Source organism: Perna viridis, chromosome 2 (assembly GCF_037379345.1).
Source record: "Perna viridis isolate PV_CMFRI_1.1 ecotype Kerala chromosome 2, ASM3737934v1, whole genome shotgun sequence".
Lineage (NCBI taxonomy): Eukaryota > Metazoa > Mollusca > Bivalvia > Mytilida > Mytilidae > Perna > Perna viridis.
In genome coordinates this window covers 1,890,440-1,902,032 of record NC_142446.1, presented here as the reverse complement: position 1 = coordinate 1,902,032, position 11,593 = coordinate 1,890,440, and the positions used below count along the sequence as shown (strand labels likewise).

The window sequence follows — 11,593 nt, the reverse complement described above, 5'->3', positions numbered from 1 at the left end:
TCATGTATAGTAGACAATGTTTTTGTTACATTGGGGTCTTTGAAAACTGATGTAGCCTTGGCACTCATTGACTTTCTTAAAACTCGTTTCAAAATTAAAGACCTCACGGCCTTCAACCACTCTGATAGAGAATCAATGTCTTCTTGTTCTCGTTTTATCCATTTTCTTGCATAGTCCTTGACGGCATCCATAAGAACTTTAAAGTTATAATTCCAATTTATGGAGCGTGGTTCACGGTGCTTGGGACCTTTAGAAAGGATATTACGCAGAGATTCGTTTTCGATAATGGTTAAATCTCCCGTAACGACGTGACCAGACGGACCATATTTGAATGGAGAGGTTTTGCAAGAACAGTCAGGTGGTTTAGCCTTGAAGTCTTCAATCTTGAGGTTCTGCAATAGCCTTTTATAATTGAAAATTTTGGATGCGATGGGTGAAGTATAGGAATATGAAATAGTTGGTATGGATTTGTCTTTGAAATATGGGGGAATTTTGTTGGTAACGTTTTTGTGATGGAGGATGTTAGCCAAATTAATTGCATCTATACCTTTGTTGACAAACGGTAGTAGAAGAAATGATCGTTTTTCTTCATCTTGACTTTTCACACAAACTGTTTTAAAGAGTGTGGAAACCAATATCCAAAAAGTCTGTATAATGATGAGATGGGGTCAGAAACAGGAGTATCAAGACTTGTTTTGTAAAGGGAGTGTAGTAGAGTGAGAGGTATAGAATAAAGTTTGGTTCTAATGTGATGAAGTCCAAGAGGTTTTCGTACGAAAGGAAGGAGACCAGCTATGGAGACATCATGTAACTTAGGTGACGTATAGTGGCGATGGCCATGACTCCTTTCCCGTCTTGGATTATTGTCAAATAAATTCATCACATTTATGTTATTGTTATATTGGCTTGAAATAATCGCCATTTTCTTCCGGCATATTTCTCTGTTTCCTTCCCCTTTCCTATGATATACCCTGGCACTAGTTTATTGCATGAATTCTGCAGTGAGATAGTTATGTAAGGATGGCGTTCAGCTGATGGCTGTGATATTCAGCATGAGTTGAAGTGATCAATTCAAAATTAACCTTATTTATGGGTCACCTCAATCGTCAATAAAAAAAATTAAGGCCTAAGGGAGTAAGTAAGGGCACCAAAATGGTCCAAATTATTGTCTCGTCGGTGTAGGAGAGTTCGCCAACCTCTTTAGTGATGTCATATTCACTAATTTGCATATCATTAACTGTCAGATTGGTTTGCAAATAAACAACTAAATAGACAGTTTACAAATTACAATTTCATGATTAGAATCCCAATTTTCAAAACTTTACAGCTTTGTTATTTTATATCTAAATTTGGTATTGTAAAATGTTTCATTTAGATAAAAGAATTCATTTGTGGATATAAACTACTGAAATCCCCCAAAATCTTTCGTAACAAAGTGTTAGCCAATCATTTGCACCATATGAATGACGCTGGCAATCAGCTGACTGTTCGTATGCTTGGTTTAATTTACTTTTTCGTGCTAACATATATACTCAGTACTGATAGACCCGGTTTGCACTCATATGGGTAATACATGACGAACTGATGTGTTTCTTATTCAGTTAGTAATAGTAAATGTAGTTCTGTAATAATTAATTATTTAGCTTGATTTAACTTGTACTTGAAAAATAGATTTGAAAGATATTTATATCATGTATATGTCAACCGTATTTTCATATAAAATTATTTTTATAATTTTATGCTCATATTGTCTAATTTCTGAATATTTATTTTAAAATTCCATGGATAAACGTAGTTTTATTGGCAGTATAGAGAACCAAAAGTACTTCAATTATCTTAAAAAAACGAAAAGTTATGATGATTTAAATTTGATACTCCATGCCAATCAATGGATTTTTTGCAAACCAAAACCAAATCACAGGTAAGTGAAGAACTCTCCTATTGGTTTTTCTCCTTGTGATATTTTCCCGAGTGCTCATGTTCCGAATGGATTAAGAATTGATCTTCTGGGTCATTCAAGGGTGGATCCAGATTTCACAGGAAGTTGGGGTGTGACTGTAAACTGTTAACAAATGAATGTTAAAATAGAATCACACATCATCATTTTGTTTCATAGAAATCTTGCTTCAAGGTTGAAACTGTTTCAGTAGAAATTATATATTTTGACAACTAACATGAAAAGTATACTAAAAACATATGTGTTTTTGACTAAAATAATGAATTTAGTTTTTTAATTATTTTCATTTTTGTAAAGATTGGGGGGGGGGGGGGTAGAGAACTTCTTTTGTGTTTGTTCTGGTAGAAAGAAAAATGTGGTAGAAACAAGAAGCTAAGATATCGTAGAATAGGAAACTGAAGGTTTCAATATTCACAATACTTTTTTAGTTTTGATCATTTAATTTGCTGCGTGATAATGTGAGATTTCAGTTAGTTGCAAATCTCTTTAATTACAGGTCTATGCTTTCGTGCATACAGAATCTGGGTCCATTGGCCATGATGGCATGAATCATGGTCGCCCTATATATAATTTCCAGTTACTTGGTTTAAGTAAGAATATCTTATACACTTATTAGGTTGTAAATAACTGGGGCAACAAGAAAGAGAAATACATACATGTATATGATTTTTAAAACATTTTTTATTGTTGCAAAGTCTGTGAAAAACTTGAAAGCATTCTTATGGTAACCATAAATATAAAAAATCAGCCGAATACTCTTTATATGTATGATGGAATTTATAATTTTATAAGTTTGACTATCATTCATATACATTTGTCTGACACTAAAATAATCTTATATTAAAAAAATAGAAATAGGTTTCCTAAAAATACAATATACATTGTAAATTGTATGAAAAGACCAAAAAGACCAATGACATAACTGCCCAGAAATTTATTACCTGTGTGTCATGTAATTGTGTTTGATAGGTTGTTGATATACAAGTTATTGATTTAAAATTGATTACACACATAAGAATATCTCAAACACATAAATTCATCTGTGAGTGTAGATTCAAGTAATGTCAAATGTTTGAAATATAGTGTCATGATATTTTATTATTGCCAAAAAAGTAATTTAACTAAAACCCATTATATTCTTTATGCAGCTACTGATTGTGACTCTCATTTGAATTGTTTAAGCATTATATTGTGGTGAATAGACCAGTACCATGTATACATGTGGATCAGGGAGTGCTTAGAATGATCCCACCAACACATTTTATACTGGTTCATTAATTTGACATTACAAAAATTACATATCTATGAGGTTGTCAGATGGAATCTGCTTTGGCCAAAAAAAAAATCTGCCATAAAAGTCCTGTTGCAGTATGATGCAAGAAGCAGTGGACCGACTTGAAAAAACTTTACAAATTTTGCTGGAAAAATAAAAAAGGAAACATTTCCAAAATTTGACAGATTCATAGATTATATATTATTATAATTCTAAGTTAAAAGGCTTTATTAAATTATTTTCTTCATGTATCTAGAATAATCAGTTTGTAACTGACTCGATTTCTAATAATTCTACCCTAGAACAATGTATGGCAATGATATCCTAGAACAATTTATGGCAATGATATCCTAGCACAATGTATGACAATGATATCCTAGAACAATTTATGACAATGATATCCTAGAACAATTTATGGCAATGATATCCTAGCACAATGTATGACAATGATATCTTTGCACAATTTATGACAATGATATCCTAGAACAATTTATGGCAATGATATCCTAGCACAATGTATGACAATGATATCCTAGAACAATTTATGACAATGATATCCTAGAACAATTTATGGCAATGATATCCTAGCACAATGTATGACAATGATATCTTTGCACAATTTATGACAATGATATCCTAGAACAATTTATGACAATGATATCCTAGAACAATTTATGGCAATGATATCCCAGAACAATTTTATGGCAATGATATCCTAGCACAATGTATGACAATGATATCCTAGAACATTTCATGGCAATGATATCCTAGCACAATGTATGACAATGATATACTTGCACAATGTATGGCAATGATATCCTAGAATAATTTATGGCAATGATATCCTAGCACAATGTAGGACAATGATATCCTAGAACAGTTGTATCCTCACATTTAGACAATTTATGACAATCATGTACCTACACATTTTATGATGTTAAAAAGATGCAACTGTTTTCTCAATGAGCCAAAAGTTAGCTTTTCTTTGTTGTAAGTACAATAACTAACGGTACATAGAATTTTAGTAACAACTATCTAAATAATCCTAGATATGATAAACCTATCCTAGACCTATTCTGCCCCCTGACAGTTCTGTCTAACAACTCTACCCTAGATGTGATAAACCTGCCCTAGACCTATTCTGCCCCCCTGACAGTTCTGTTTAACAACTCTACCCTAGATATGATAAACCTATCCTAGACCCATTCTGCCCCCTCCCCCCTTGACAGTTCTGTCTACCAACTCAACCTTAGATATGATTAACCTGTTCTAGACCTATTTGTATTCTGCGCCCTGACAGTTCTGTCTAAGAACTCTACCCTAGATGTGATAAACCTGCCCTAGACCTATTCTGCCCCCTCCCCCTTGACAGTTCTGTCTAGCAACTATACTGTAGATATGATAAACCTATCCTAGACCCATTCTGCCCCCCTCCCCCCTTGACAGTTCTGTCTAACAACTCTACCCTAGATATGATTAACCTGTCCTAGATCTACTTGTATTCTGCACCCTGACAGTTCTGTCTAACAACTCTACCCAAGATATGATAAACCTGTCCTAGACCTATTTTGCCTCTGACAGTTCTGCCTTAAAATAATATATAACAATGGCTGATTTGCCAGCACTGTGTTTTAATTAATAATCTGGTTATTAGTTTAACATGAATTTTGGGGAATGACAAACGGGTTCCCATGATTTCATTTTATTACAGATGTCAAGCAAGACAGTTTTAACTTTATTTTTCAAAAAATTCAAATTAATAATTGCGATAGTTTTTAGAAAGTTATCCAGTTTTATAATAAATTGTATTTCAACATTTAAAACAAGTTTATGTATAGTTACATTTCATTGAATGGAAAACATACTTGTAATATAACTTTATTAAATTCTTCGATCTTTTACAACAGAGTGCATGAACTTCTCTATTTTGATAATTATTGAACTGTTGAAGGATTTATCAACAATTTCACATTAGAAAAGAATTGGTGAGAAGGGCCCAAAGCAGTGCAATGCTGAGTTAAGCTACTCCTCTTATTAACAAATTAAGCCAATTTGCATAAACTAATCCAAGACAAATTTTAAATACTGTTATTACAAGTATTTTTCTTCACATTAAATGAAACAAGTATTGAAAGTTTATAATGATAATTAAAATGACAATTTGAGAATATAACGTCAGTCCCTGGTCCAGACCATATCATTTTGTAATTCACCAGATAAGATTTCTTCATCAATGACAACTGTGATGAAATGGTCTTTTAGAGAATGCATTTTCCAGAAATTTATTCAAGGTTGAAGTTTGAAAGAGATTGGTTACTTCACAAAATCATCAAACTGTCAGTTTTGTCTTTTGAGATAAAATTTGTTTGTATATACTATAAGGGTCTGAATTAGAAAAGGTAAAATATTTTGAAAAAATGGATTTTTAAGAAATTTTTTGAAGATATATATATAACTCACAAGGACAATGTCAATGCTTGGATTTTACATTATACATCAAGATGTGTTAAAATACGACTGAAATAAATCAGTATTAAAAGTCCTATTCTACCCTACCGGGACTACAGACAATTTTGCCCATGCACACTGTTCTAACCTTGGACAGCTCTAGAATCTTTATCATGGGTAAAGCAGTATAGAGGTTATACTGTAAATGTAGCTAACAGTCTTGTTTTTTGTTTACAGGAGTATAATTGAATGGTTGCCAGTTACACTGAAATCAGCATTGGTTTTGTTTGGTGTAATGTATGCTGCCTTTCCTCTCATACTAAAGATAAATCCATTTATCTTTTCTAAACTTTTGTTTCTTCATTTCTGTAAGTATTTGTTATTAAGGCTCAATAGGGATTGTATACATGTATTAAGTCCTTCTGTTCAGACAGTGTATATATGTATGTTAAGTCCCTCTGTTCAGACAGTGTATACGTGAATTAGGTCCCTCTGTTCAGATAGTGTATATGTGTGTTAGGTCCCCCTGTTCAGACAGTGTGTACGTGTGTTAGGTCCCCCTTTTCAGACATTGTATACGTGTCTTAGGTCCCCCTGTTCAGACAATGTATACGTGTCGTAGGTCCCCCTGTTCAGACAGTGTGTACGTGTGTTAGGTCCCCCTGTTCAGACAGTGTATACATGTGTTAGGTCCCCCAATTCAGATAGTGTATACGTGTCTTAGTTCCCCCTGTTCAGACAGTGTATACGTGTCTTAGGTTCCCCTTTTCAGACAGTGTATATGTGTATTAGGTCCTTCTGTTCAGACAGTATATACTTGTGTTAAGTCCCTCTGTTCAGACAGTGTGTATGTGTATAGGTCCTTCTGTTCAGACAGTGTATACATGTATTAGGTCCCTCTGTTTAGATAGTATATACATGTATTAGGTCCTTCTGTTCAGATAGAATCAAGTAAATTTAATTTATTTTCACATTGATTCCAGGGTTTTGATGTACCTTAAACCTGTATATATGTTGCAATTTTGGGTGCTGTCTGATATTAGCTTCCAGTTTCATTGGACTTTTCCATTATTGACTGTATGGAATGATTGATAAAATTTTGGTCACAAAAATCTCAGTTCGCGATGCATGAATTGATTTCAAATTTGTTTCTTTGTATATGGTTATATGTGCTGTCCAATATCAACTTCCTGTTTCATTGGACTTTGTCGTTTGATACGACCACAAAAAATTTTGTTGGTTGTGTAATGGTATCACCCTGTGGTTATTGTTGTCATTGGCATCTGTTAACTTTAGTTTATTTAGGATAACTTGAGTAAAACTGATCCAATCTTTTTGAAATTTTAACACATTGTACCTAGGGAAATAGCAGAGGGCCCTATCCTTTTTTTTAGGTTTTGCCCCATTCCTTTTGGAAATAAGAGGGTAAAAAGGGGAAAATGGGTTTTATCATTTGAATTGATACAGGTAGGTAAAGCTTATTGTTGATTTAATTTTTAGCTCACCTGGCCAAAGGCCGTGTGAGTTATTGCCATCACTCGACGTCCATCATCATCATCGCCTGTCATAGTTGATCACAATTTTTCAAAACTCTTCTCCTCTGAAACTACAGGACCAATCAGAACCAAACTTGGTATGAATGTTCCTTAGGATGTTTTGCTGAGAACTTTTATGGAGATTCTTGATCAGTCAAAAAACATGGCCGTCATTACTAAAAATATAACATATGGGTCAGACAGAATTTTTACCCATTAATCTACAAAACTGTAATGGTTAACCAAATTCGGATCAGGTAAAACTGTTCAGCATGATGAGATCTATATTTGGTCAAATTTTCTCTATTTTTGATGTTATTTCTTTAAAAAATCTTCTCCTCCAAAATTACAAAATGTACTATACCAATCAAAACCAAACTTGGTATGAATGACCCTTAGGGTGTACTGCATAGAACTCATTTGGTGATTTTTGATCTGTCAAAATACATGGCCTCTGTTACTAAAAATAGAACAAATGGGGTCAGTCAGAAGTTTTTTGCATATACCTCCAAAACCTTCAAGTTCTATCAATTGCAGAAATGGTCCTCATTATGAGGCTTACAAAAGTCTGTATTGGGTCAAAGTGTTGGATGACTCCTTGTTAGAGTCCTTTAAAGGTAAAAAAATTGTTCTTTTTTTTTGTTTTTGTTTTTGTTTTATTTTTATAGTTTTCAGCCAATATCTTGAAGATTATGATAGATAGAAAGAAACTCAATTGCTGAAATGATCATTATGAAAAGGTTTACAGGAGTGTATGGCCAAAGAATTATGCTGGCCAGAGAAGTATAGACCATATGAGTATGCTGGCCCAAGAAGTCTATACCATAGGAGTATGTTGTCAGTAGGAGTCTATACCATAAGAGTATGCTGTATTTAGAGTCTAGACTGTAGGAGAATGCTGGCCATAGGTGTCTACCATAGGAGTATGCTGTACTTGAGTCTAGACTGTAGGAGTATGCTGGCCATAGGTGTCTACCACAGGAGTATGCTGTACTTAAGAGTCTAGACCATATGAGTCAAGACAATTGGTGTATGTTGTCCATAGGAGTCTATACCATGGGAGAATGCTGGCCATAGGTGTCTACCATAGGAATATGCTGTACTTAGAGTCTAGATCATAGTAGTCTAGACTGTAGGAGTATGCTGGCCATAGGTGTCTACCACAGGAGTATGCTGTACTTAGAGTCTAGACCATATGAGTCAAGACAATTGGTGTATGTTGTCCATAGGAGTCTATACCATGGGAGAATGCTGGCCATAGGTGTCTACCATAGGAGTATGCTGTACTTAGAGTCTAGATCATAGTAGTCTAGACTGTAGGAGTATGCTGGCTATAGTAGTCTTGATCATTGGAATATGCTGCCATGTCTTTATGATTCTATTAAAATACATGTAGTTAGAATCAATATCAGAAATGACATTTACCTACAATGAATTCAAAAAATTAACAAATAATACATGTTGTAATAATATAAATTCTATATATTCTGTGTGATTTGGTTGTTTTGTATACTTTTAGGATGGCTAGATATTTGTGATATCACATCATGTGCTATTGTGATAGGTTGTGGTGTTGTGATTGGTTGTTGTGTATCCTTTTCTACTGATTAGTTGTGATGTTGTGACATTTCTTATGTTGTTCTCCTGTAACAACTGGTGACGTCATAGACCTTTAAAAAAGGTTTCATAAAGTGTGAAATTTGATCATTTCAAAATATCAACTCACGTTATTAAATTTCTGCATCATAACAAACTCGCCAAGGCTTGTTTTTTATGTTGTTTAAAGTAAATAACTTGAATTGATAATTTGTCAACTTTCACTCATTATGAAGCCTATTACTAAATAACCATGTATCTGTTTTTCATTAATTATTGTTTTTATTGTAGTGAAGTTCCCGTTCTTTTTCGATTTAAAGAATCCAGGGAAGAGAGGACTAAAAGGGTTCATTAATTTCTACATTACAGTTAGTGATGATATAAAGATTGGAGCATGGTATGGTTATCTTGGTGTAGCATTGTATGGGTGATGGCACCAGTCCATTTACTATGGCAAAATTTGGCATGGAATCTTACTTTCCAAAATAAGATTCAACATTAAAACAAATTTATTTATCTTTCCGATCATGGGGTGGATATTGTAGAGCCCTGTTATTTGAAACATTAGATAATGTAATTTCCATAGATTACACAGACAACTGCCTGGATTCATTGATGTCAATGCTTTATACTATGGCAATCTGTTTTCCTACTTATTTAACATTTTTTGAAAAGATGTCTCATATAATATAAAATATATCAGATTTATATCACATTTATTCCAAATGCATACTAATTTTGGTATTTTAAAAGTTTTGATCTTGTATAAAGCTAGATATGATGGTATGCACAACAGCAATTATCATAAAACTTTGTTAAATTGATTTTTCTTTTTTTTTTTATTATTATATATTTTGTGTCAAATATTGAATCACAATCAAATTTAGAGCTGTATCAAACTTGAGTTTTGTGTCCATATTCAGGTTTTGACCTCTGCATGCATATCTAGCTGTGCTCCACAAAGCATTTTATTTTATATGATGTAATTCAGTTGAGTTCTTCAGTTTGGTTGAAATTAAATCAAGCTGAAAAATATGGATGATTTCTCCTTAAAACAAACCTTGTTCATTCTCCCATTGAAGGTTGTGTGGCATCTACTGTAGAATTTATTGCTAGGGATATGTAGCTTTTGTTCACCTTTACTACTTACTGTAATGTTATATCTTTAGGCATATTTTACCACTATGTTGTTTGCAGAACAAGGGGACTAACTCAAGTCTGAATACAGGTCAACCAATTGTATTGTATCTCCATGGAAATGCTGCAACAAGGTGCATTCAACTTAACTATTCAAATCTTTAAAAGATCAGATTGATCAAGTTACTATTTAACTGAAAAAAAAAAATGACAGATTGCTCTACTTCAGCAATGCTATAAGTTATAAGTAATAAGTTATTGTCTGACTTAGTGCATGTAGTATGGAGGAACAGAATTCCAATTTCTTATATTGTAGGAGTAACTAACCCCTGCTCCAAAGGAGAAAGGAGTATACATGTACTATTATTTCATTTCATCAAAGTTTTGTTTGATAATATTGTTGACATTGTTTTGAGTACCCAATTTTCTCTGAATCTACTTAGATATTTTCTTAGAATGAAAAATATCTGAAAGAAACTTAAACAAATAAATTACTGCCTGAATTATAAGTGGTTGGTTTTCTCATATAGTAACAAGTCATCTCGCATATTATCTCTTATACAACTTAACAGGAAATGGAACTGAATTGTGTAACATGTGATTATTATATTAAAATCTACTTTTACTGGTATTCGATACTTTTTTCACAGATATTTTTCCATCTCTTGTATGTTACAAGATATGAGAAAATATCGGTCAAAACATTGGGAGTGATTTATGATGTCATCACACCTTCTTTAGTCGCATTATTCAATTTTTTTGCTAAAAGTACATTAAAATTATTTTTCTATATATATATTACATTTCTCATGATTTCAGAGCCCAGCCCCATAGAGTTGAACTGTACAAAGTATTGTCATCTATGGATACTCATGTAATTGCCATAGACTATAGAGGTTAGTTCTGAAATAATGTTTAGTTTTACATTACACAGAAGGGTAATGTTGTATTTGGTAAAGGAGCAACTACTTAATTTTGTAGGAGGGAAAGTTTGGATCAAGTTTTAAAAAATAGCTGCACCTATCATACATGGTTTCTAACTTATGTGTGGTGGTTTGTTTTCACCTTTACTTGAAATTCAAGTAAGCTCTGAAAGGCCCTGAAAACAGAAGTAATAAAATCCACAGTTACAGAATGATGACACTTCTACAAAATAAACTAAAAAGTCAAATAATAACATGAAGATGTGTGTGTGTGTTGAACTGTTTTCTCTCACAGGGGAAGATGTGTTTGTATGTGTGTGTGTGGTCTGTTTCTCTCACAGGGGAAGGTGTGTTGACTACTGATAGTTTTTTTTTTTTAATTTCAGGTTTTGCTGACTCTTCTGGTAGTCCAAGTGAATCTGGTGTGTTAGAAGATACATTAACAACATACAAATGGATTAAGAAAGAAAGTCCTAATTCTCCATTGTATGTCTGGGGACATTCTCTGGGCACAGCGTAAGGAGCCATATTTTTCTTTTAACATATGTGTATAACTCACGTTGTTATTTAACTTTTTAGTTTATTTTGAAGAAGTGTCATCTGTTGCCATGGATTTTTTTACTTTTGTTGTCGGATGCTTTCAGAGCTTACTTGAAGGTGTGTTTAAACTTAATGAAGACCTTTTGGTGATTTCTGTAAGTATTTACTTGTTGCATTTCACCAT

The 11,593-nt window shown here is 33.3% G+C and overlaps 1 protein-coding gene across 1 annotated transcript in view; it reads left to right on the top strand.

Annotated features, from left to right (window-relative positions):
• Positions 1–930: 930 nt before the first annotated feature.
• Positions 931–11,593, top strand: part of LOC148623266 (lysophosphatidylserine lipase ABHD12-like) — a 53,804-nt gene continuing 43,141 nt past the window's right edge. Inside the window, exons 1-6 of the mRNA XM_088564987.1 lie at positions 931–1,014; positions 5,916–6,046; positions 9,101–9,206; positions 9,979–10,080; positions 10,766–10,842; positions 11,256–11,385. Coding sequence (XP_088421113.1) covers positions 962–1,014; positions 5,916–6,046; positions 9,101–9,206; positions 9,979–10,080; positions 10,766–10,842; positions 11,256–11,385 — 599 coding nt within the window. The 5' untranslated portion in view covers positions 931–961. The remainder of the gene's footprint in view (positions 1,015–5,915; positions 6,047–9,100; positions 9,207–9,978; positions 10,081–10,765; positions 10,843–11,255; positions 11,386–11,593) is intronic.